The sequence below is a fragment of the Argentina silus genome (genome assembly GCF_951799395.1).
Source record: "Argentina silus genome assembly, chromosome: 2".
NCBI classification, from domain to species: Eukaryota; Metazoa; Chordata; class Actinopteri; order Argentiniformes; family Argentinidae; genus Argentina; species Argentina silus.
In genome coordinates, this window is record NC_139656.1 from 17,761,419 (window position 1) to 17,788,143 (window position 26,725).

The following is a 26,725-nucleotide window of genomic DNA, read 5'->3' on the forward strand; positions in this document are numbered from 1 at the left end:
TATTTATATGTTACTTCTTGATATTCACTTTATTATTGGGAGGTAGCTTGCAAGTAAGCATTTAATTGCATTGTTTACACACCGCTGTATCCTCTGTATATGGTGAATAAACTTTGATTGATTTGATTTGATTTATAGCAGGCTCCATGAAGTGTAGGTGCCTATATATTTGGCCATGACTAAATCCAAATATAGGATGAAAAACACCAACCTGCATCCACAAGCTTGATTTCCTTTGTTGAAATGTTCAGGCCAGTCAATGAAAGCCAGCAATTACACACAAAAATGTATAATTAGTCCCTTCACTTTGAGGGCTTGGCCTACTTTGAAGAATACAAGGTTTCTACCCAATATAAAGAAATGCAACTTTTGCTCGCATTGAGCAAAAAGACCACTTCTAAGCATCTGTCTCTTTGTTGAACTCAACTCACATGTATTTTGATTACCATGTTGAGAAACAGTTTGAATGCCATCGCTCTTGCAAACTAATGAGTTGCATGTTGTCTGTATCTTGGCCACGTTTGTCCGCGGGGGTCGATTTCAACTGGGCGCTTCATGGGTTTACTTCAGTGAGACTAACTTCAGCATAGTGTAGGGTTGTATTATGCCTACTGGTAGTAGATATTTTCGTGTCTTGCATTGCTAATAGAAAAAGTTCGAGTAATTTATAAGTGGTCGATGCCAACCGTAGCAAAGTTGGATGACTTGGTGAGCCTTGATATAAGCGGTTAGATAGCAGTACGGGCGGACAGAGGAGAAAAAGAAAGTTGCAGTACTTTTCCAAAGTCCTTGGGACTGTCTTTCGATGTTCAGGGGAGTGATTTATGCAAATAAAACGATCTGGCTCCTCCCTTTCTGGCATGCAGTGGGCGTGTTCTCGCTAGTCACATGTGTAAACATTGTCATGCTGTTTCAGCCACGTGGTCTGTTGACAGCTGCAACCACTGACGGCTCTAACAGGCCATGGCCCTTTCTCAATGGTTAAAATCACCGGGTCCACAGTCCTCTTCTCCGTCCTCCACTCGAGTCCTTTTCCAAAAGCAATGGAGGAGAATATTTACGAGAAATGGCGTAACTTTCTCTCCCTCTCTCTCGCCTCAGTAGACCACTACTAATATAAGATCTACACCACCTATAATCAAATCTGGACCTATCTAGATTTAAATACCACGTGATCTATCGTGTACTCGAGCCATTAATTAAGCCTATTTTATTTTGCTTCAAATAGTATAGCATTGTAGTCAGTTAGTGTATTTAAGAGAGCTCACAGCACTTGATCATAGTGCTCACCAAAGGGTCATTGAAGGGAGATGGAAATTCCCCCATGCAGTGATTGGATGTAAATTCCTCTGGAATGTGACTCATTGGCACCCCCTCCTAAACAGGCAACAGGGGGTCTTAGATGAAGCTGGACTACTAAAAACAACCTGGTGATCGAAAGGTCTTTATAAATCTACACATACCCACTTCCTCTCTCCCTCACCCCTCTAGCCAATTATTTTACTTTCTCCCTCTCAATCATACAGTGCAACTATGTAAAGTCCTTTGTTAACCGTTTGTTGGAGTTTCTGTATCATCCCTCCTTTCCCCCATGAATAAAGGAAACTCACTGCTTGCTCCCCAGGATCAGCTTAAGAGACCATGTGAGGAATAACTTTCTCAGAATTGTGTCTTGCATCTTTGATTGACATTAACTTAGGGCTATATTTTGAATGTCTGTCATAATTAAAGTAAATAGGATTACTATTAGATCACTGTAGAGTGATTTTAGATTTCACATTCCTAGTACCTATAATTGAAGGCATACTTTCTGATTTGCGTACAAACCCACTGTGTGGTTTTATATCACAGAAGCTGCATGTTGGTGGAATCATTCAAATTATAGTTGTCTAATATCTAATGTACCCCCTATGTAGGTGTGACCTCTGCTAGTGGCTGGTGCCTCAGCCAATAGGCACCTGCTGCTGCCACAAGCGTCTGTACTAGGGGAACAATGGGAGCATTGAGCGCCTAACAGCTGTTGTGCTGTTGCCTGCCTGCCTGAGGGCCCCATGCCTCAAGGGCCTGTCTGATGGTGGAAGCCACCCCCTCCCTGCTCTTTAAAGAGACAGCATGGGCTGTTGCTTTAATGAATCGTTAATCACCCAACACTGAGACAAAACAATCACTGGGTAGAGGTGTAGGGCTAGCCAGTGAGGGAACTAAAAAGGGCTATTTGGCTTGTCCCTGTAGGTGAACACTTTTTGGTGCCATGCGGATGTGCAAAAGGTTCTACAAGGGGCCAAAAACAGTTCTTCAAAGAGTTCTCCCACAGTAACAAGTCAAATAACCTTTTTTAAGCCATGGAACAGTCATATTTTCAAGAAACCTTTTAAAATGGTTCAAAAGCACATAGTACAGGTGTGGTAATGTGGTAATATGATGCCATGTCAACTGTGTAATCGAATTACTGTAGACATTTCTGTGCTTCCTAAGCATAGGATGTTTACCACATGTGTTTTACATAGATCTTAACAGTTTTGAATCAGTTTTTCAATTAGTTTTGATTTATGATGTCAAATACGGTTCTTCGTAAAATCAGGTGCTACATGGAACAAAGAGATTCAATCCCTGTCTGTGACAATGTGAGGGACCAGAGATGGCAGTAATGTCTCATGTCTAAGTAGCATCTGTTAGTCCTCTTCGTAGAAGGGACCAGCTTTGACAGTCAAAGCATCATACTGACATCTAGTGGATCACTGCCTTGTGTCTTTAAACACACTCCGTGCAAGCAGAGGGCACTGTCTATCACTGTATGCATGAGAGACAGCCATTAGAAGAGGGAATCCCTATGCACCATTTTGTTTAAGTTCAGTGGTCAGATCACTTTCTGTTTCTATCCATAATGGAAAGTGTTGGTGGATAAAGCAACTGAAAGTGTTGCGATCTGAGATAGAGAACCTAGGTAATGTCTATTGTAGGTAGACCATGTTTCCCCCCTTATTATGCTGCTTGAGCCCCACTTCTCATTCCAGCAACATGTCATCCTAGAGTGGTACAGAAATGGAATGTTATAAATGAAAATAAAATGCAGTTCACAGGATGTTTATGTAAGTCTACAGCAAATTAATTTGGATATGTTATCCGAGTAACCAGTTCCATTAGTTTCCTACCATCTATGAGTCTTGGAAGGGCCTATCTTGAAATGGCTTACCTGGATACATAAATAAACTAAAATCTAAAGTGCATTCAGAGCTCACTTATCTTGTAGGTCCCTGATGTCTTAATTAGTGCACCAGATAAAGGCCATGTTCTTTTCTGGCTTAATGAATGGCATCTCACATGCATAATTGCTGGCCTTGTGCTTGTTTCATGACCCCTAAACAGCTCAGTAGTCTGGTCACCACTGTAGGCCTATATCATGATGATTTGCATGACAGTGACCAGCAACTGAGCAAAACAAAAGCTTTCTGAGACAGTGACTTTATTAAAAAATATATGAAGTAGCAGCATCTCATTGGCAAAACAAACCTTACATTTCAGTTAAAAAATACACAAAAAAAAAAAACATAATCCAGAGTTCATTCTTAAATGCAATCCACATTAGAGCTTCTGAAGATAGCTGTTCCACTTGTCCATTTTGGCAGCCGAGCTACTGGTCCCAACCAAAACCTGGTAGTATTCTCTTACTAAAAATGACAACACTGCAACCAGAACAGACACCCAAGGTTCCTCTGTAGATCCAAATCCACCTTGTTTAGCAGCACTCAGAGCCAGTGGCGGCTCTGGGTTTTTGGCAGGTGGTCCCAACTTGGCGTCATCATTCCAACTAAAAAATGTCCCTCAGTTAATAGGCAGAGACTTCCAATGTCTGTTCACCTCTGCAAGTAAAAACCAGTCATGGAATTAACCCATGTGCATACTCTGTGGTAATTAATGCTGGCACATCTGTGTAATGCCATGGAGTTCGCCCAGTCTTCCAATATCTTGGTCCCGTCCTGCGCATCCCTCATCCAGTGCCCTCCCTAACCCTGCAGAGGGGAACTCAGGAGACTGTGCCCTCTGGTTTCTCGCTGCTGGGGGGCGGAGTGAGCACTCCTGAGGGTATAGGGGAACTCTGGCTGCGCTCCACATCCACTTTCTGGTAGGAGTATGCCTTCTCCTACAGAAACAAATAAGAAGGAACACTGTCAGACTACAGGTTATGATGTTAATGTAGCCACACAAATGCTTATAGATTTGATATAATTTTACCCAGAGCTGTTCTCTTTTCCATACAAATATCTCTTAGAGCTACAGGACATTGAGAGTAGGCAATATTTGTTCTTTACACTGTCTGGAGCAAGGGCATCCTTTGATGACGGATATGGTTGGTGAAGACCATAGACATAATAGAACTGAGGTGCTCACCTGCCAGTCCAGATAGGTAGCATGGGTTTGAATGTTGTGAGTGTCATCTGCCAGGATTCCCTTGAAGGTCTTGAGGGTGGAGCTGCCCACTTCTCTTATGGACATGGCAAAGGGGACCATCCACCGCACGCAATCCCCAACATCAGCCCACTTCAGCGCTGTATGGACCAAGAGGATATGGTTAGGATTAAAACTGACCATCATCTAGGAATTGGCCCATTATAAACAAATGATACACCAAAATGCTATAGGGCTCAAGTTGAGTGTCCTGTCCAAAAAACAAAGTCCTTACGTCCTAGACACTTTTGTAGATGTGAAACTAGCAAGGTGGAGCTACCACCATCTTGCTAGTCATTCCCTATCCAAACCTTGCACATCTACACAAGTGTCTCTAGGGGCTATAGGGATTTGACAAGACAGTAGATTCAAACAGACTAGATTTAAGAAGTCAGTTGAGATGGAGCATCCCTCCAGAATCAAACACCATACCTGAGACTTTCTCCACCAACTCCAGGGAAGAGAAGTGGAACAGGGCTGAGGCAGCCAGTACTCCATAGGAGAACTCAAGACACTTTAAATCCAACATACACAAGTCCAGCAGCTAGGGACAGAAATAAATAGGAGAAGAACAACTATGAGAACCAACACCAAAACACTACGCCTTGATGAAAGTTGTGAAAGTGACTTGAGGCAGTAAGCATAACAAAAACATACAGAGGAAATATGAAACCATTCCCTATAAAACAAGTACATCTTGTACAAGCCTTGGCATTGTCATTTGAGAAATAGCCTTATATTCATGTCTAGCTGTAAAATACTATTTGCCAGTGGTAGTGGGGAATGCCAGCTGTTACTGTACCTCTGCAATCTGTACAAACGTAGCTTGTGGGTACTGTGGGATGAGAACCTCAGCGGAGTCTTTCAGGTAGGCAACCTGCATGTATATGTTCAGCCAGGACACAGGCGTCAAGGGGCTCAAACTCCACTTCAGCTCCTAGGTAAAACAGAGACAGGTTGCACGTAGACAGAGATACTAGTGCAGAGAAGAAAATAGAGAACATAAGCCTCACTTCAATGAGAAGGCTGCTGTCATTGCTACCATAGAGAAGGTTTGCTCTGTCCAGATGCTATGAGGCTCACATGAAAATAATGTTCACTAAAAGTAAGCCATTTACACTATTGGAGAAGAGGGGTGCTTTTTCAGAGAGGTATAGCTCAACATTGCTTATAAAAGGTCAAACACTTTGACTGCCAGAAGGATTAATACAATCCGACCTGTTTTAATGAACAGAGGGAAACCTGTTTGAGAGGCATACCTTAATAATAATAAGCTCCATGCTTAGGATCTCATCCTCAGTGCAGGCCCCATCAGTGACATAAGCAAACTGGTGCACCTTTGGAGGGTAGATTTCCTGGGGGGAAATAGTGATGTGTTAAAGGTCAATCCTTCAAATCACATTTGAGGCAAACCGACTAACAGATGTTACGCAGGAGACACCTTCCTACCTCTACTTTAGCGGCGATAAACAGAGAAGCAATGCCGATGAGCTGTAGTGTTGTCTTGAAAACATTTGCCTGTGTGGCCATGAAGCGGTCAAAGTAATCCTGAGCAAGATAGAAGGTCTCTCTGTGTAGCTTGTACACCTCACACACCTGAGAAAAATAAATAAAAAAGGAGGTTTAGAATACAACTTTCCCACAACCTACACCATTAAGGGAGAGGTTCCCATGTAACCGCATTGATGCAAGTGCTCTAAAACATGGGACTGAGGCCAGTTTATGAAACAATTTTGAGTCTATCAATGCTTGGTTGCTTTTCAGATGATGCTCTCAGCTTAGACATTTTTCCAATAAGTTAATTTGAGGTAGGTGCAAGTGGCCTGATGGATGCAAACATGCCAACATGCAGCCAACTCGGGTCATGAAACTCAGTCAATTGATAAATTTAAAGAACTAACCACATAAGCAAAGGATCACATGGTACAGAATAAGCAATGTCATTAAAGTTTTAAACATAGTGGTAGACTGTCGGAGGGGGACTGAAACCTGCGTCTGAGGAGGAACAAACCTCCATAAGCCAGTCCAGGAGAATGGCCCTCATTTTGGGTTGGAGGTGGGGATGTTTCTTCATGACATGGTTGTCTCGAGAGTACGTCTTGTCTTTCTTCAGCAGGTTATTCCACACGTCATCTTTGCTTGCCCAACTACAAAGAAAGAGGGGGGAGGGGGAACAAAAAGGTATAAGGATAGCATCTCATCTCTATGATCAACAAATACTCTCCCAATTGGAGTTTCAGAACATGCAAGGGCAGAACAGATTGAGTGATGATTCAGGAACTAACATAACACAAGTGTCAGGGATGCATATCTCCTATGACAGCGGCACTTTCTCAATAGACAAGACATGCAAGATGATTCTCAGAAAGTGCTTACATTGTCGTAGGCCTAAGTTAAAAGACCTATGGGTCCGAGTCTCTAATGCATATCACACACTATATATAAAATGTGGCTACCCAGCTCTAGTCAGCAAAACCACTGCTACTACCCTGCTGTATGGCATTGTGTATCAGCAGTATCAGTGTAGCTTGCCCACAGTGTGTCCCAGACTCCAGCAGTGACTCACCATAGGACAGGAAGAGGGGAAGACCTGGTGGGTGTGACAAAAATGTTTTGAAAGGTGTACTGAGCGAACCCTGCGCCGCTCAAAGCAACCGGTTCATCGACTTCATGGTCAGGTGTGGGGATCCGCCTGCATGGACTTGTGTAACCAGCATCAGGATTCCAGCACATCTGCACAGGAGAGGGATGAGAAATGAAAAAAACTTCACCAACTGATAAAAACAAACCCATACAGCCTGAAGAGGATTCTGAGCTTACAAAACAATACGAGGCACACAATGGCGTCATGCATTGCACTGCCCATATCCAGATATGCAGCAGAAGCTTGAGACGGTGGCAATATTTGATGACATGGATGTAAAGCTACTAAATGATTTCAGTGATGTGGATATGGGCAATGAGTCCCTGAACAAGTTTGATACTAACAACTACCACATCCTTTGAATGACCTGTGTCAGCAAATGGTGTATAACACACATATTGTGTGTATAATACATTGGGTTGCACAGATAAATGTAACTCAAAATAGGTTCAAGTAATCATATTAACTATGCATGAGAACACATGGTCTGAAAGGCCAGTGAAAGGCCTTTGAGTGGCAGCCAAGTACAGTACCTGAGATCCACACTGTTTCTTTTTCGTCATCTCAGCCACTTCCTCATCTGGGTCTTGCAAATGCTGAGGATCATTGAACAAGGAGAACGTTTTATTTGTCTTCATTCTCATATAAATGTATGTGGCCAAACATGTATACAAGATATTCCGAACAGAGGCTAGATGGCAAACTTGGGCAGCTCGTATGGTCGCAAAAACTTACAATGGCAACGTCAGCTTTCCTTTTCCTCGAGCGCACTGCACTTTCCTTGGGCAACTCATTTATCTTGGATTCCGATGTTTGCCTGCAATTACACGAGAATAGTTTATTTTGAGTGCATCCTGGCAAAAATACGAGTTGTTAGCAAGCTAGCTAAGCACCAGCTAATTGTGGCTAGCCAGCCAAGTTGTGATATCGTTCAAGTAGCAACACGCTAGCTGGCTAGTATTGGCTACATCATTTTTACTCACTTTGACAACACTAGGGTCACACTTTGTGGAACGGCAACTCACCCCTTTCTTGGCATTATATCCCCAAGTTTATTCCTCACACTGAGAGTAAGCCTATGGATAAGGAAAAAAGTATTTACTTAGTTTTCTGAAATGTAATAACCCACACTCCCCAACCCCCACATAACCTCTCTGAGTCTCACAAAGCCAGAGAACTGGGCGCGGGGAAATGGAAATGGGACACAATGTTAAAGGCGACAAACAATAGGAAATACGGTAAATGGTGTCACCAAACCATGCACACACCAACGTTACACTATATACTTTCCCCTCAAACTGAGATTTAAATATAAATATATTGATTATTAGTTTATTTTTTGGAAAATTTGCTAGAAAATGGCTGAACCACAAGGGATCCCATTTTCCATTCACCCGCTCCTATGCATTCAATTTAGACTATATTGCTAACTTATCAAATGCTGTTCATCGCCTTACCTACACATCTGAAACGATATCATCATATCAATGGAATAATTTCGTCTCAAAGTTCACTCAAGGCAAGCTGGCTTACTAGCTATGATAGCTAGCAAAGAGGTGTTTCAATTGTTCGCTTACCTCAAAAGATTCCCCCCTCGAAGTTCACTCTTAACAAGTTAAATACGATGTACGAATCTATATAGCTCTTTACGCGAACATTCTTGCTGGATATGGATATGATTTTGTGTGGCCTTGTTTGTACCAAAGATTTCGGGTGTGACGCTGAGCAGCTGCTTGTTCTCTGCTGGCGCGAGATAGTTTGCGCCTTTACCTTATAAACGGCTTGCTGTCTGCAGTCACAAATGGGGACGTCCGAGCGGGTGATTTAAAAACTTGGCGCAAACGACCAATTTCAACAACTTTTGCTGCAAAATTCAAATTACGTTATGTGTACTTTTTAAAACATTTTCAGATCTGGAGAGTCAATTATTTAAGACTGCTCAATTGGTCCTACATTTTTGGAATACCCGGTAACATTTCTAATTTTGCCGGCAAAAGGGAGGTGTGGTTGATGCAGCGATAGATAGGGGCGGTGCTTGAAATCCGGAACTGAATATACCGCGTGGCTAGGACGACAGATGTAAACAAAAGCAGTAGCACTCTAAAAAAAAGTGCTAATCTTGCTATCATGTGGGGCTTTTCGGAGGAAATTAAAGTATTACATTAATGTTTGTATTAACCGACAGAGTGGACTGCCATCGTCCATACTCCAAGACTTATTATTATTTTTAATAGAAAGCTGACGCCCTTACCCTACTGTATTTTAAGGGTGCATCCCAATTGTCTAAAGTGGCTTTCACCAAAGACCATTAATACGATTAATATGATTTATGCTTCTCATATCCCTCTCGGCTTTCACTCTCTTCTTCCCTTGATCTGCTGCTCTAATGTGAAATTACCAGAGGTGAAAGCAAATCGTACAGTCAAAATGTGTCTTGCCGGATTAACACGAATGACTTTGACCTATCCGATTCTACATTTGATCAGTGCAGATGAAGGCAATGAGGCGAGGAGGAAGCATCTGATCTGGCCCTATAATGAATGAAAAAAGTAGTGAAAATAAAAGTGTCTGTGTAATTGCTGCGAATCGTGTGCAGCTAACTGAGAAGCCCTGGTGTGAGACTTGTAAAACCATGTTGCCCATGAACAATAAGAATGTCTTTTCGGTAGCTGGGTCTAATTGAATTGATAGAGTGCGCGATTATACCGCAGCCAGGGATTACACGTGTATGTTTGTGCAATAAAATAAAGTAAAATCTGATTGGTACTACTGCAATGTACAATGTCGAATGAATCCATTTTACTTATTACAAACTGTTCTTTATTTGTTTCTAAATTCCCCCCAAAAAGCTTTACAACACAAGGAAAAACATTGGGGCACAAAGACCCGAAAGAACTGGAGTATAAACACAATTGTGAACAATCTCTGTTGGGATACTACAGTAGTCTACAAAAGGCTACAAAAGGCCATTTTGATCATACCGCACCAGTTCTTCTGAACAAGTGTCTAGGCCTGAGGTGAAGGGGGTTGTTTCTGTAAAGGGCCCAATAATCGCGTCAGATATCCTTTCAAGCGAAGTGTAAACGTACACTTTAACCTTTGACCATACACGTGATCAACTGGATCGCTGAGGACTGTAACTGGATCGCTGTGTTTTTAAACAACATGAAGTTTTTTAATCTCTTTGGACGTCTTAAATCTGTGGTTATTGGAATGATTCATGTCCAAGCCTTGCCAGGTAGGCAATTGTTTTTGAGGAGCGCGAGGTTTTCCTTGCAGCTTTTAGGTGTTTAAAATTGATTGAATTATCTCCACAGGTACACCTCTGGGTCGTATGACCATGCCCCAGATTATTGAAGAGGCATGCCGGGAAGCAGAAATCTATCACAATGCAGGGATTGTAAGTATAAACCAAAGACATAATACCGCACTTATAAAGTTTGTCATATCAAAGAATTAAGAGCTGTCATGTCAAATATTTTTGTGTTATATGATTCGGATTGTGATACTGACGCTGTGAGCTATCAACTGAATTGGCATTGACTATATGTTTACTGAGAATAGGTTATCACGATTTATATGATTCTATCATGATTCAATTAGACATCCAAACATCCCTCTCAACCATCTGCTCTCAATGAACAGTTATATGCTGGAAATGTAATGACCATTGTACTGTATGTGCTCATCTTTCTCACAGGATGGGTTGATCATTGAGAACATGCATGACATCCCCTACACATTCTCTGTTGGGCCAGAGGTGTGTGCATCTATGACAGCAGTGTGTGTAGCGGTGAAGGGGCTCTGTCCGTCTCTGCCCCTTGGTGTTCAGATCTTGTCTGCAGCAAATCGCCCCACTATGGCTGTTGCACTGGCTTCAGGTTGATACAGCTTGCATTTTCCTATCCATTTTAGATAAGTTTAATGCATTATTTTGTAAGAGGATGTTAACATATCCCTTTTTTGTTCAAGGTCTGGACTTTATCAGGGCTGAGGGGTATGTCTTCTCACACATCGCTGATGAAGGCCTCTTGAATGCATGCGCTGGTGACCTCTTGCGATACCGCAAGCAGATAGGGGCTGAACATGTACAGATCTTCACTGACATCAAAAAGAAGCATAGGTGAGCCTTCATTCAATTAAAACGTACATAAATTCAACCATACAGCCCAACTGTCTCAGTGTCCTTATCAAAATATGGTATTAACTGAACATGTTAGAACTGAGGGCTAATATTATTCATAAAAGCTAGCACCAGGTGATATGGTAATGAGAGTTACAGCCAGTGTGACTATCACTTTCATGTTCTATGCTGTTTGGTTACATGTCTTCCCAGCTCCCATGCTCTGACTTCAGATGTGAGCATAGCAGAGACAGCCAGAGCATCTGAGTTCTTCCTCTCTGATGGGCTCATTGTCACTGGGACTGCCACAGGAGTCCAGGCAGATCCAGCAGAACTCAGAGGTGGGATCCTGACTCTGCCGGTTCAAGTTTGTGTCCCTGAAAACACATGCACGTACGCACACCCATGGACACTCAGAAACTGTCCACTCTATGGCTCCTCCAGCGCACATAAGAAGAAACTCTTTGGTGCTTTGTTATTCAAACAATTGTTTGGTAACATGTGGCATTATCACTGAGAAGAACAAACAACCATTGGCTTGCTTATTTGGGACAATGTCTGGAGGTCAGCAGAGATGTAACACTTGAAAATAAGTGTAGAGCTCTGTGTCTCATTTTAGGACTGATTAGCATACACCTTCACCTACACACATGTACACATACACACACGTATATGTACGCAAGCGTGTACACACACACTTGCTCTCTGTTTTTAAGAGTGCACATTCACACACAGGTACACACCCTTACAATGGTATGCTTACTCATGTCTCTTACCACTCCCACCACATACCATTCTATTGCCATACTTTAGCAAGGGCTGTTCAGTTCTTGGCGCTGCTTTTTCTTGGTTAAGGTTAAGCTGCCCTAATGCTCACGGCGTCTGCCCGCAAGCCTGGCTGCTAGCTTTATAAAGAGCAGCCTCGTCTAGGGAGATGGATGCCTCACAGTCGTCGTCCCCCCCCCCGAGCCTAGAGAGTGCTGACCATGGCATGCGTCCTGGACGCTCCTGCCCTTGCCTGCCTGCCACAGCCCTGCTTGGCTAATATAGACACCAACATTGTCTGCTATTTTTAAAGCACACTCTCCAGATGGCGGATGCTGTAAACACAGGCAGCTAAACAGGCTGGGGCCAGACTGCTGCCATACACACAACCCTGCTGCCTAGTTTGGACGACTGCCCACTGTACAATCTCTCCCCCAGTACGATTCCATTGGGCTGGTGGTCTGTTGTCAGCTGGGTATACGGAGCTGGCAGAGTCTGGGTTTATGTCTCTCCTCTTGTGTCTATCTGGATCCTTGACGACCATTATATTCATCCCCGTTTTACTTACCAGAGGAGATGTGTGATAGTTTACGCTATTGTAAATCCAGCCATTTATTGCCTCTGTACTGTATCTTTGATTCAATGTGCCTTTGCACATCTTACACTCGTAGGTTCTGCAATTGTCAGATCTTAGTTGGTATGCAAGATAAGATAGACCATCATCTCATACCGTTGTAATCACATTGTTATTATAGTAGTAACATTGAATCTATAGTATATCCCCAGTATAACATCTCTATTAGTCTTGATTGGAAGTAAAACATGTTTTATTTTATTTGCAGATGTGGCACAGTCTGTAAGAATTCCAGTCCTGATTGGCTCGGGAGTGACCTGTGATAACATGGAACACTACCTTGATGCAAGTGCAATGATTATTGGCTCTTACTTCAAGAGGAGAGGGTACTGGGCAAATGCTGTTGACCCAGAGAGAGTGAAAAGGTTCATGGGAAAGATGCATGAACTTCGAAAATTAAACGAGCAATCCTAACCTGCACTTAACTCCGGCGTACTGTAAATGTTGCATTGACGTCAGTGGGAAATGTGTGTGATGATTCGACTTAAGCGCGCAAATCTCGATTTAGGATTCCACCCTGTATGAATTGCTGCTCCCATTATATCAATAACTTGCAAGCATCAATGACATACTGTACATTTGTAAAAAGAATAGGTGTCTCAAGTTTTTTTTAATAACACAGAGTAAACATTGAACAAAATAGGTTTATGTTCGCTTTTCTTTTTTTTTTTTTTACATTTTACAAATATACACTGAGATACAAAATCACATTTAGTTATATTTACAAACAAGGCCTGTAGCAACACAGCAAGCATAGGAACACTCTTAATAAAAACGAGCGAACAACCCTCAAAACGTTTTAAACAGTGGCTTGGTAGTCCTTACATAACATTGGTTTGTTCTGTAAGGAAGACATATCTTAAGATTTGAATATTACAATCGAGAGGAAGAGGTCCAATGTCCTCATATAACATTACAAGTAGATTTATTATAGGTATGAAATCATCAACTTTGGACTTTTGTAAAGCACCAGTCACAACAACATATCTAAATCTAAGGCACCCATTGTGAGAAAAAAAAGTATTACTTGTAGCTGAAAGCGATCCTATCAAAATGTACTAAATACACTACTTTAAATGCAATACGATCATTGACGTTTTCATATGAACCATCTCACATTGTGAACAGTGATATGCCAGTGATAATACTTGTCATACACACACACACACACACACGTCTAACAAACTACTCCTAATCAAAGCTATTTCAAACTTGTTTAACTTATTACATACTCAGGTGATGACTCATTTTCAGTGGTTGCAGACAGCTCTGTGATCGGTGTCACTCAGTAGTTGTAGAGGCGCTGGCAGGGCTGTTTGAAGTGACCGTAGCGTCTCTCGGAAGGGGAAAAACGTACCTTGGCGAGGTTCTGCCTCTGGAAAGCACTCCTGGTCAGCCTCTTGTGCTCTGTGTGGTTCCTGGTCCGTTGTACGGTGAGCAGGTGGACATTGCTTGGAAGGAGGGTGCCCCATGCTGCCAGCCTCCAGGATAAATGTTTGACTGGCACAGGCCTGCAGGACAGCAGTACAGAATAAAATGAGACACACTGACATTCATGTCTATTTGGATGACATTAGCAGTCACTAGTTCTCTACCCACTGCCTGACAATGGTGGCAGCTAATAACTGTATGCGTAGAAAAGAAGGAAGAGAATTGCTGCTGGGATATACTGGTGTAGTCTTGGTAGATTGAAGGTGCTCTTTGGTAAATGGGTTAATTGGTCATCAACAAAGGAAGGAGGCGCACTCTTTGTAAATTTAAAATGGCATTTATTTTTGGCATGTTTAATGCAACAAACACTAAAATGCATTTCGGCACAGCCTTAGTCAGGGAGTATGATTACACAGTGAGACATACACTCACCAAACACTTTATTAGGAACACTATACTAATACTGGGTAGGGCCTCCCTTTGCTCTCAAAACAGCCTCAATTCTTCGTGGCATTGATTCCACAAGATGTTGGAAACATTCCTTTGAGATTCTGGTCCATGATGACATGATTGCATCACGCAATTCCTGCAGATTTTTCAGGTGCACCTTCAAGCTGTGAATCTCCTGTTCTACCACATCCCAAAGGTGTTCTACTGGATTCAGATCCGGTAACTGGGAAGGCCACTAAAGAACACTGAACTCATTGTCATGTTCATGAAACCAGTTAGAGATGACTTTTGCTTTGTGATCTGGTGCATTATCATGCTGGAAGTAGCCATTAGAAGATGGGTAAATTGTGGCCATGAAGGGATGCACATGGTCAGCAACAATACTCAAATAGGCTGTGGCATTCAAGTGATGATTGATTGGTATTAATGGACCCAAAGTGTGCAAAGAAAACATTCCCCACATCATTACACCACCTCCACCAAGAGAAGGTGTACAGATGTTCCTAATAAAGTGCTCCCTTTAACAAACCATGCTCCAATCAACCCTGATTAAAAAAATATAAGAATCTTGACCGGATTATATGGTGGGGATGCTACATTGATGATGTCTGTCTGTTCTGGTCTGGCTCAGAAGATTAAGTGATTTCCTTTCATCAATACCTTAATCGCATTCACTCTAAGATCAAACTAACTCTTGAGAACAGTAAAAATGCCATACATTTTTGGGATATTGTTATCAGTAAAACTGATGAAGGGTTTTTGCACACATCCATCTTCGGGACGCGTACTGATGGGAATACTATTTTGAGGGCAGAGAGTTTCCACCCCAGAAGGCTAAAAGAGAACATTCCTTATGGCCAATTCCAAAGAGTCAGCAGAACTTGCGATCAGGAAACAGACTACAGTAGAGAATAGAGAATCGCTTCTTGTGTGGGGTTACAGCAGTCAGGTTCGGAAGTACGCGGGGACAAGGGCCAGACGACTTGATAGAGATGACTTGTTGCAGAGTGTAGCCCCCCGGGATGCCCCAGAGAGTGTACTTTGTTACTAAATATAGCACTGAAGCAGAGTACAATAGAAGAATTGGGGAATTATGCAGAGTGACCCACTACTATGCAAAGCCTTCCCAGAGCCACCAGTCATGAGTTTTAAGAGATGTCCTACCTTAAATGTCAAACTAGTCCATAGCTACCTTCCTGGTGACTCTCAGATGACCTGGCTAGACCATAAACCACTTTCAAATGCAACCAGTGCAACCAAATATTGCACAGAAAAAGTATTTTGTACATAGACTCTAATGCATAGTAGTAAGTCAAGCATTTCATTAACTGTAAAACCACTAATGCCATTTACAGATTGGAATGTCTACAGTGCAATGTGTTCTATATTGGACGGACAAAGAGGCTGAGCATAAATATGCCATACGTGTAGGTAATGAGGACTACCCTATGGCAAGACACACAAGTCCTTACAACAAAGCAATCCTACCTCCCTACAAGCTATGGATATTGATCATATTCCAGCCACTATTAGAAAAGGTGACCACCTTAGACAGCTAAACCAAAGGGAAAGTTTGGGGATTTATTAAATGAAGAAATGGATTTCACACCTTTCCTGTAGGGTTTTAGTTTGATTAAACGGTGGTAACTTTGCTGCCATCTACTGTACATTTTCCCTCACTTGCCCCTTTATACAATGTGTTACCTGTGTAAATGTATGAAGAGTGCCTTGATCCTTCTTTTTGATGAACTGTGTAACAGTGTTGGGTAAAAAATATTGTAAATGGTATCTTATCTTTGTATTTCATTCACAATGTTAGACTAAACCTATGGAGCCAGCCTTAATAACTCATGATAGTAGTTTTTTTTGCTTGTGCAACAGATGTCACATGGCCGCAAACAGTTTTGCTTCCTTGCACTCCGAGCTCACACAAGTCAAGAACCTGCGTCCTCTGTATTGCCAACACATGTGATACTCACGGAAATACCAGAGGGAAACCAGCTACAGTACGCCACTGAAAAGCTAGCAATTTGATGGCGTGGGTATTTCAACTTGGGAAGTGAGTTGACCATCTTAACCTGGTTACACTTGCCTTAGTGATAGTCTGAAGTTATCTACTCCAAAATGTAATTCTCCAGGACACGGTTGGAAGTCAATGACCCTGAGCACTTTCCCATAGAAAAGAAAGGTTTAGTGACCACATTTACTGAGTTAATGAAAACTGACCTGGGGGAGTCTTCCTCATCTTCATCTGAGCCTAGGTCTTCTTTGTCGCTCATTTGACCTCTCATCTGGTACACAGACATACTGGGGTGCTCGATCAACAGGTTCTCCAGGCGGTGCACCTCAGGGGGGGTCAGGCAGAGGTTCTCTGTAAATGTCATTACACATTTACAAAACTGATACAAAGCCAAAATGGTAAGACACTATGTGAGAGTCCATTATAGCCACAATTCAATCTAGCCTACTATCCCAATAACAAGGCTACCATTTACAAAAGCTCCAGATAATAATGTCCATACCAGTTTAAGGTTAATTGGGATTCCTACTTTAAAACAAAAGAAACTGAATTCTCAGCTCACCTTGAATGTTAATGATGACCCATCCTCCCTCTTCAAACTCAATGAGGTCCTCATAGGTGACATCCGTGGGGCTGGTTATGTCTTCATCTGGGTTTCCAAGGAGATGGGCAAGTATCTTTCCAATCATTGTGGAGATGTTTTGGCTCCCTAGCCTCAGTCTGCAAAGGACACCATTGAAATGACATTTTGGAACTGTTCCACTCCGACAAAGGTAGCATTCCAGGTTGTCTACATTGCAGGCAGGCCGCACAGTTCAGCAAATTGCTATATCATATTGATGTGGTCTCTGAGATGTTGAACACTTATCCAGGCCTTGAGATCTAATACATTTGCAGGGCAACTGCAATGTAGGTGACCTGGAAGGTAACCTTTTTGCTACCAATCTCTCATCTTTTGACTACAAAAGGTATAGTTTAATAACTACATTAACAGAAAATATAAGTAAGGTGCCTCCTCATATCACATCAGTCCAGAACCCGGACCCTGGCTTAAATTACCTCTAAGGTTTAACATTTTGTCCTGAGTTATTGGCCCTGCTAGCACATTGGAACAACACGCCATCTGCTGGCTGGAAGACCTGGCATCCTTTCTGACATGCAAGCTAATTTTAAGCCTAAATCCGAATGCACAACCTAAATTAAGATTGGTTTTGAATTAACTGATTACTGAGTGAATGGACCGAATAGATTACACTTTTAAGGACAGAACATGTGAATTTAAGATTGTTTGTGTTGTCCTACATTTTTCATTGTAATGTATGGCTAAAAATGAACACCAGTTTCTAGTTCATTATCAGCATCCAGGCTAGCCGAAGTCGACAGCTGCAGGGATGCAGGTCGATACGAGCTGCCCGTGCCAGGTGAGTGGCGCTCTTGGACGACGCACAGACAAGTCTGTAGCCTTACTTTAGCGCTAACGATTATGTACTAAAATGTCAATAATGACATCAAACAACTTGTTATAGAAAAACTGACATGGGCATTATTTGTTTTGCCTCTCAAACATAAACTATGTTGAGGTATAGCTGCATTAGGCTTGGGATATCATATTAGACAAGAGGCAAAAACAATATCCATATATAGTACATGGGCTGTTTTTCCAGACATCCACAGTTTGGATGCCTTCGTTCGTACACTTGTCACAGTCTGCCTGTACACGTTGCTCAACAAGCAACGTACCAGCGAAGGAGTCATCCCTAACAGAATAATCGTCAGTATATCATCAATCATAACAGTATATGCTAATCATATTTTTCATATAGTGTAACTTGAGAGACCTGTGCATTCCTTACATACGAAGCATGAATAAACTGCATTAAATCTGCAAATTCAACAGGCGACATCATGACCAAATTGGCCTGACTGTAGGGGTCATATTAGCGACAAATTTGGGTGTAGCAATCTGTCGAACATGAAATTAAACTCCAGACAACACAAGATCAGTAGACAACACAGACACGAATTGCTCGTTAAATGTAGGACAAGCCTATAGACTCGGCGACTATTTTCTTACTTGTCAAGGTAGATGATAAATCAGGAAATACAACGGGTGGTAGTCGTCGGATAGAATGAAACTATGTAACTGTTCAGAGATTGTTTTGATTCTCAGACTTGTTTATGAACACAGAAGATCCTACCCCCTGCGTTGGTAACCAAATCCCAACTCGAAGGAGGAGCCGAGCGTCACTCGCTTGCGCACAGGGGGGCGCGTGTATGTTGTCCATATTTTTTGCAAGCTGTATCATAAGATATATCAAGTGCCCTTGTTTGTACTGACCTTCTACAACACTTTTATTTGAGTCTATTTTCCCACTGTATCGCAGCAAGCCAACATCACCTTGTATGCGATACATCGATCGATTTAAACTTGGTCACGTGAACGTATTTGCAACAAAGTAACAAAAACAATACTCTATCAATGTAATAAACATTCAGCTTTGCCTCAGCCTACAATTAAACTGGATATCCGGCACCGGCCGAAATGTACAATTATTATGTTGTAAATAGTCGGCCTTCTTTGGGGAAAAGTACATTGAATATGTTTTTAACAGGAAGTAGCGACTAGTCACCACTCGCCATCCCGTCATTCAACGCGGTCATAAATTCAATAACATTTAATAAACATACATTATCACGAGGGATTCACGGTAAGGGACTCGTCTCAAGGTTTAGCCTCCTGTGTAGGCTATGTTGATGATTTGCCAGAGGTCTGCTGTATGATGTGAATGTTATGTAAAGGTATTGCAACTCAAGAGAAGAGAAAGAAAGTAAGTTGATGACCACAGCACATGACAGAACAATAATGCAAAGAGAAAGAAGCATGTCTGTTTCCCCTCCGCGTAATGTCCAAGGAGTAAAATGTAATTTAGCGAGTTATTTTTAGTGTGATTCTCTCTCTAATATTCAGAGAAGGCTATCCCGTATCCCCGTTAAAGTACCTTACCCTAAATGTGGTAGCTGAGGTGGATTTATTTTTGCTCATGTTGCTGTTTTTTAGAAGTCAATGTCAAGCTGCTAGGTAAAAGTTACTAAACTTGAACACAAAGTTTCGTTTCCTTTTGGTGTCTCTCAGCAGTTGTAATACTAGTTATTTTCCAGAAGATGGCATGATATATTTGACAGTCACGTCATACATCAGAAATGAGGTGTCTCTTGGTGTAGAATAGTGGCTTTTAATCTCAATGTTTTTGTGACTGCTGTGTTGACTGATCTCAGGTCTCGCTTATCACACCAGGGAGGACATCCTTAATGCCACAATGCCTTCACATATGGATGATGTCATGCGACTATGCTGCAACCTATCTACGAATCAGCAGATAAAGGCCGCAGTGAAGAATTCTGGGAAAGGAGCAGTAGTGGCAGGCGGGGGTGCGTTTTTAGGGGGACTTCTTGGTGGTCCCCCAGGACTTGCTGTTGGTAAGGATCATAGCATTGCAACACAAATCAGGACATGCTTTTCCATACTTTAAACACAGTGTGGCGCCATATCATTTCTTTCAAATGATGTGCATTTAATGTAGCTACAAGATTCAGTATAGGCCGATCTATACTGTATGTTTGGCATGATAGCATAGTCATGAGTTGGCTAAAACATGCAGATCTCGGACCATGCCTAAAACATAAGTCAGTACAGAATCTAAATGACTTGGAGGCAGGCACATCTGGCTGTAGATGTTTTGGCAAATTCTAATCACCTAATGTATTCCAATAGTAAGAATACACTGCTAAGTGTAGATAAAGGGCATAGTATTAATTTTTTAAAGGTTATTTTTTGGAGTGTGGTTGTCCCACTCTTGTATTTTTTTTTTTTTTTTTGATAGTAGAGAAAGACAGAGGGTATGTCAGCAGGGCATGGGCTGGATTCAAACCTATGCCGACATGGGCATATGTGTGCACTATAGGCCATGGTGCTAGACTACTGGACCACCGCAGGCCACAGGGCGTAGTATCCATTCATTCAGTGTGTTTTTACTCCTCTCTGTTGATACAGGTGGCGCAGTGGGTGGCCTGCTGGGATGCTGGTTGACCAGTGGACAGTTCAGACCTCTCCCTCAGATCATCATGGAGCTGCCTCCCCAGCAGCAGCAGATACTCTATACTGACATCATGGCCGTTCTGGGCTCTCTGGACTGGACAGACCTGGCCCAGCTGACCGCCCTGGTCATGGGCAATGCCACTCTCCAGCAGCAGGTCACTGCCGCCCTGCTCAATTACATCACCAAGGAGCTGAGAGCAGAGGTGCGTTATGGGGATTGATGTCCAGAGTAAAGACGATAAATTAAGGATTTCCTAAAAACACACCTATATGCTGTCACGGACAGGAAAAGTGACTTTTGTACTTTTGTATGTTGTCATCATGAAGAGCACATTATAGTTGACAAGAACTGACATCTGACAAGTGCACATGAAATTTAAGCTTATTTTTGAGAGACTGAGAAAACATCTTTATAGGTTAATTTGCGGAGGCCTTTCAACTTTTATAAATTGTGGATAGTGTCAGACCAGATAGTCCTACAAGAAATGCATGGTTTAAATGTTCAACAATATTACATTTGTACATTTATGCAGGTGGAATTGGTGGTATTAGATGACTATCAAATTATCTGATTACACTTGTGTCAGAGATCTCAAACACTTCACACAGTGATTATGTTATACAGTATAGACCCCCTTTGAAACAGGCCTTGATGTTCTCTGCTGCTAATGATAGATAGATAGGTACTTTATTGATCCCTGAGGGGAAATTAAGGCGTTACAGCAGCTCACATCACAACAACAACATAATAAAGTGATAATAGAATAAAATAGACATCTGAAACATTATATACAGTAAGAACAGTCCAGTATGATTTAACATCCCCCAGCCTGACTCTGATCACCCTGATCGAGCCAGCTGGAGGAGGAGTTGTACAGTAATGTAGTAATGTAGAATGTAACCATAATCATTGTGAAAGTAACTGGTGTATTTGACACAATGACTGGTATATGCTGTATCATGCTCTGAAAGGGTTGTGATAATTATGAAAAATGTAATAAATATTAGTATCCAAAATTATTCCCTTAATACACAGGCCCTGATGCTCTCGGCTGACAATTTATTTTCGAATGTATGTGTATGTATGTATGTGTGTATATATATATATATATATATATATATGGTTTCACTATTTATAGGTATGTGTTTGAGTAAAATGAACATTTTTGTTTTATTTGATAAACTGCTGACAACATTTCTCACAAATTCCAAATAAAAATATTGTCATTTAGAGCATTTATTTGCAGAAAATGACAATGAAAATGACAACTGTTGGGTGACTTTATGCCACTCCTGGCGCAAAAATTCAAGCAGCTCGGCTTTGTTTGATGGCTTGTGACCATCCATCTTCCTCTTGATCACATTCCAGAGGTTTTCAATGGGGTTCAGGTCTGGAGATTGGGCTGGCCATGACAGGGTCTTAATCTGGTGGTCCTCCATCCAGACCTTGATTGACCTGGCTGTGTGGCATGGAGCATTGTCCTGCTGGAAAAACCAATCCTCAAGAGTTGGGGAACACTGTCAGAGGAGAAGGAAGCAAGTTTTCTTCCAGGACAACTTTGTACGTGGCTTGATTCATGCGTCCATCACAAAGACAAATCTGCCCGATTCCAGCCTTGCTGAAGCACCCCCAAATCATCACCGATCCTCCACCAAATTTCACAGTAGGTGCGAGACACTGTGGCTTGTAGGCCTCTCCAGGTCTCCATCTAACCATTAGACGACCAGGTGTTGGGCAAAGCTGAAAATTGGACTCATCAGAGAAGATGACCTTACTCAAGTCCTCTACGGTCCAATCCTTATGGTCTTTTGCAAACCTTAGCCTGGCTCATTTTTGCTTCTTGTTGAAGGGCTTTTTTCTAGCTTTGCACGACTTCAGCCCTGCCCTAGGAGCCTGTTTCGAACCGTCCTCGCCGTGCACTTCACCCCAGCTACTGTTTGCTATTCTTTTTGTAGGTCACTTGATGTCACCCTACGGTTGTTGAGTGACATTCGAATGAGTTGGCGGTCATCCCGGTGAGTGGAGAGTCGTTTTCGCCCTCTGCCGGTCTGTAGCTTTGTTGTCCCTAATGTCTGCTGCTTGACCTTGTTCTTATGAACTGCCGTCTTTGAAATTTTAAGGATGGAAGCAACCTGACACTCACTGTATCCCTCTGCCAGTAAAGCCAGAATTGAACCCTTCTATCTATCTATCTATCTATCAATATATCTACATCTATATATATATATATATATATATATATATATATATATATATATATATATATATATATAGATTACGCTGGTGACCTTACTGTAATGTTTAGTAAATACCAGTAGTTCATATTTTACTATTTGTATTGAAACTGTAGCCTCCAACAAAGTGTGTCTCTTCTAACTGATTTGATTTGTCTTACTGACCATGTCATTATATTATTGTGATGTCTGAGGGTAGCAAGGGACTAAAGAATATTTGATATCGATTGCATAGAGTGCGTCAGAGGGAACCAACAACCTCCATGAAGTGTCTGAAGTTCTATTGAATAACCACAAGATGACGATGACCTGCCCTTTTTGTTTTTTTTACCAACTGTCTTGAGACACCTCTGTCGACATGGGCATACATGGTGTAATGCTGCCAAGCAAATTATGTCATTAGGTGGGCTGAAGCAACTCTAAGCACTTAGAGGGGACAGTCCTATTCAGGAAGAAGCCCTACTCCCTATAGACAGTTGCAGATGTTAAACGATTAGGTAGGTATAACACAAAATGGTGAAAATTCTACCAGAGAACAAGTCGAAGCTGCTACTATCTTGCTTATACCCAATAAATCCTTTCGGACTTACTCAAGTGTCTAGGGAGTAGGGACTAGGGGTTGTTTCTGGATATGGCTATAGTAAGGTAAAATAAACAGGTGATAGGCACAACATCATGAGACCGAAAAATCACAAATAAAAGGGAATGAAACAAGTTATCAGTTGGAACAGAGGCAGATTCTACACACCTGGACACCAATTCAGTCACTTGCAGATATAGCGGGTATCAAGGATAATGCAAAAATATAATTCTTCTGTGGCAATAATGGATTCATGTCGTCAACACTGCAATGTGAAACTGAGACAATTGTTAATGCATTTTGAATTGAGCAGGCTGTCTTTCTGCAGTTCAAGAATGATATTTTTTGTTATTTTGGAAACCCATTATCAGAATTGATTTAATTGGGGCCCAAGTCACATACTATAACCAAAAGTGAGTGTAACATTGCTGTTCCTGTGCTCTCGCTTAAGTTTTTACTATGATATAACTTTTTACTATGAGTCATAAACTTAAAATTTCAGTGAAACATCTGATGAAATTGTTCCATTCTCTCTCATTTTCTCAGTAAACTGCACACATATTTGTGTGTCATGTGAAAAACCCAGACTTAGAAAAAATAACATTTCCTTGTTCCTTATGGGTAAACATTGGCACCCAGGATGGAAAAATCCATTCAGAGGTTATGATGTCACTAGTTTCTGAAAGATTGTTGTCGAAACTCCCAAGTATATGAGTTACTGACAAACAGGTTCTCAACAGCTTTTTGCTTGGTGGAAGATTTGGCGTCACTACAAGATTGAGTTGATATATTAGGTGTTTGTGCATGCATGTGCTCTTTAAATAGAAGGATGAGGGCATATCCCCTATGTGCTTACTGCTCCCTCTCTCCAGCCATAATCTGTGCATGTGCGTGTGTGTTGTTGTGATTTTGTGACAAAAAAAGGACACAAAGCACAGTTATCATTGCATTTCCATTTATTATTATTATTACATGGAAAATAGGTACAGCTAATTGTAGGATATACTTTCATCATTTATAAAACAAAGTAATAAGCAACGGAAGATACAAAATAAAGTGCAACATGACTTTTAGGTAAACAAATACTGCTTAAATGTGCATATGTACAATTACCCTATACCACAGGTTTGCCATCATCAAAAGGCAAAGGTAAAAACAGACCAGAAAATGAAGGCTCACGGTAGGCCTATGTCTATTGCCATAAACATATTTCAATATGCAACTGTTTTCCTTTATACAACATCATGTTGAGAACATTATTGTGAATACTAATGTAGTGGGTACTCTTGATTTGACACTCTTCTTCATATTTGGTTCAGTCAGTATTTTTCAGTGCCCTGCCCTACATAGCTCCAAAGTCTATCGATCCAGTGATATTGGGTTTTCCGTGGGCAGGGTTTAAGTAGACATATGGCGACCAAGAGTATATTTGAGAGTTGACCCACTTGCTGGGTGCATGTTCCTCATCCTGCTCATCACTCTCCTCATCGGACACCTCATACTCAGGCAGAGTAAGCTCATCCTCATCAGAAGAGTTCTTCCAGTCGCTATCCTCCGGGGTGTGTGTCTGGACCTGACCCTGCTCCTCCTGTAGACTGAGGTGGCACAGCCTGCAGACCCGGACAGGCTTGTTGGATATGTGGAAGATGACGACTCGCTTCTTGGAGCAGGCATTGCAGACTACGAAGCCACAGTGACGGCAGTGGTGGCGTCGATGGGCCACCCCAAACTTGTCTGAACAGCGCATGCAGATGGCAGACGCCCGGTCAGGGATCCAGGTGGTGGCGAAGGTGCTCCCGGGCTGGCAGCCCACATGGTGAAGCTGCTTAGACCTGCAGTCTTCAATGTGCTCCATCCAGGCCTGCTTCTCCTCAGGGGAGGCGGCTGATACATAGAAGGACTTGCGAGGGGTGCGGATCAGCCACTGGTTCTTCATATTGAGCCCATCCTCCAGGTTATCCAACTGGATGTCCTTTAAGAGGATGATCTGCTGGTTCTTGTGCCACCGTCCATGGAGGATGATGCTGCCATACACCAGGATATCGTTGAACAAGAAGAAGACTTTTGGCTGGGGGCGGCGTCGGCATAGTTTTGACAGTTGCCCCTCGCCAACCAGGACACGGCCCAGTTTACCCAAAGGCTTCCCAGCCGGGCCAAAGGAGTTCTCCACCGCTTGGATCCGCTCTCTGTTCTCCTGGGTAAGAGCTAGCTGGTCAATCATGGTGAGCTGGATTAATACACAGCAAAACAATAAATAAACGAAAGGTTAACAACAAGTAAATAATACAAAACGTAAAAGTGTTTTTTCAATATTATGTCCAATATGGTCACTCAATAATCTTGACAATGGTGAAAACACCTATACACTAAGATGCCAGTGCCTTCTCTTCAGTTGAAATACATGAACAGTTAGAAATCTGTTATTCTTACCTTAAATGTTATACTCTGGCACTCTTTGTGATTCTGTTCATTTATTTAAGCAGTCTATGTCTCTCTGCATTAAGTCTCTTTGAGTCCGTCTGACCACTGTGCAGTTGGTTTTGGCAGTGTTGGAGTGTTTTGAAATGAAGACTGATGCCACAGCTCTTTTAAGACATTTCCTGCTTCAAGGGGAGTTCCCAACAGGGTGACAATTTACTGGTAGATGAGAGAGTGGTAAAAACATGCCAAACCAGATTCCAAGTAGCAAATATAATGATATATAATAATGAGTCACAAAATCAGAAAAAAGAGTGGCAGTCTTCCAACAAACCATAATTAAACCAAACTAAACTAGGGCTAAAATAAATTTAAATGATTCTATTTTTTTTTAAGAGGAACTAAAAATGTACTAGCTGGGTGTAAACAATGGTGTAGTGTTTGCAGTATGATGGATTGTGACAACATGGTTACATCTAAATCAAATAAGACAATGGTCATAATATAATTGACAATCTAACTCAAGCAGCACTTAATGAAAAAGCACAAACAACAGTAGGCCTATATGTGGTCCTCTGTAGCTTAGTTGGTAGAGCAAGGCACTAGCAATGCTAAGGTTGAGAGTTTGTTTCCCATTGGGGCCATATACAGTGCCCTCCATCAATATTGGAAAGAGGATGCATTTTATCTTCTTTTAGCTCTATACTCCAACATTTTGAAATCAAACAATTACTATTAGGTGAAAGTAAAGATTCTCAGCTTTAATTCAATGTTTTCTTTTTTTCAGATTGGTTTCATCATTTAAAAATTACAACCCTTTTATACATAGTCTCCCTATTTCTGGGCACCAAAAGTATTGGAAAATTGGCTTGACAGGTGTTTC

The 26,725-nt window shown here is 41.8% G+C and overlaps 5 protein-coding genes across 9 annotated transcripts; 2 read left to right on the forward strand and 3 right to left on the reverse strand.

Annotated features, from left to right (window-relative positions):
* Window positions 1-3,467: 3,467 nt before the first annotated feature.
* ccne1 (cyclin E1) lies at window positions 3,468-8,818 on the reverse strand. The gene is made up of 12 exons (XM_083690914.1): window positions 8,668-8,818; window positions 8,116-8,166; window positions 7,826-7,907; window positions 7,624-7,686; window positions 7,013-7,179; window positions 6,458-6,593; window positions 5,896-6,042; window positions 5,706-5,801; window positions 5,249-5,383; window positions 4,879-4,990; window positions 4,390-4,547; window positions 3,468-4,141 (listed from the first exon to the last, which is right to left on the reverse strand). Exons 2-12 carry the CDS (start codon window positions 8,127-8,129, stop codon window positions 4,025-4,027), a joined length of 1,227 nt encoding a protein of 408 aa, XP_083547040.1. The 5' UTR covers window positions 8,130-8,166; window positions 8,668-8,818; the 3' UTR covers window positions 3,468-4,024.
* A 1,437-nt stretch (window positions 8,819-10,255) lies between these two features.
* LOC310801188 (uncharacterized protein F13E9.13, mitochondrial) lies at window positions 10,256-13,026 on the forward strand (the record flags this gene model as incomplete). The annotated part of the gene is made up of 6 exons (XM_083665183.1): window positions 10,256-10,328; window positions 10,408-10,490; window positions 10,791-10,971; window positions 11,063-11,213; window positions 11,427-11,554; window positions 12,821-13,026. 6 exons carry the CDS (start codon window positions 10,256-10,258, stop codon window positions 13,024-13,026), a joined length of 822 nt encoding a protein of 273 aa, XP_083521309.1.
* Window positions 13,027-13,227: 201 nt separating this feature from the next.
* LOC310817444 (tumor protein p53-inducible nuclear protein 1) lies at window positions 13,228-19,658 on the reverse strand. 2 transcript variants are annotated; one of them, XM_083688048.1, is made up of 4 exons: window positions 19,518-19,658; window positions 17,076-17,233; window positions 16,720-16,864; window positions 13,228-14,123 (listed from the first exon to the last, which is right to left on the reverse strand). In XM_083688048.1, exons 2-4 carry the CDS (start codon window positions 17,200-17,202, stop codon window positions 13,898-13,900), a joined length of 498 nt encoding a protein of 165 aa, XP_083544174.1. In that variant the 5' UTR covers window positions 17,203-17,233; window positions 19,518-19,658; the 3' UTR covers window positions 13,228-13,897. The 2 variants fall into 2 exon arrangements, with proteins under 2 accessions (XP_083544174.1, XP_083544173.1); XM_083688047.1 differs by lacking the exon at window positions 19,518-19,658 and adding an exon at window positions 18,588-18,718 and having other exon boundaries at window positions 13,229-14,123.
* On the forward strand, window positions 19,125-21,872 carry LOC310817459 (protein C19orf12 homolog). 4 transcript variants are annotated; one of them, XM_083688068.1, is made up of 3 exons: window positions 19,125-19,221; window positions 19,809-19,990; window positions 20,565-21,872. In XM_083688068.1, exons 2-3 carry the CDS (start codon window positions 19,831-19,833, stop codon window positions 20,828-20,830), a joined length of 426 nt encoding a protein of 141 aa, XP_083544194.1. In that variant the 5' UTR covers window positions 19,125-19,221; window positions 19,809-19,830; the 3' UTR covers window positions 20,831-21,872. The 4 variants fall into 4 exon arrangements, with proteins under 4 accessions (XP_083544194.1, XP_083544195.1, XP_083544193.1 ...); XM_083688069.1 differs by having other exon boundaries at window positions 19,131-19,221; window positions 19,790-19,990; XM_083688067.1 differs by having other exon boundaries at window positions 19,211-19,341; window positions 19,790-19,990.
* Window positions 21,873-24,368: 2,496 nt separating this feature from the next.
* Window positions 24,369-25,977, reverse strand: plekhf1 (pleckstrin homology domain containing, family F (with FYVE domain) member 1). Its single transcript, XM_083691552.1, has 2 exons — window positions 25,855-25,977; window positions 24,369-25,651 (listed from the first exon to the last, which is right to left on the reverse strand). The coding sequence occupies exon 2, from the start codon at window positions 25,643-25,645 to the stop codon at window positions 24,767-24,769; it is 879 nt and encodes a 292-aa protein (XP_083547678.1). The 5' UTR covers window positions 25,646-25,651; window positions 25,855-25,977; the 3' UTR covers window positions 24,369-24,766.
* Between the last annotated feature and the right edge of the window lie 748 nt (window positions 25,978-26,725).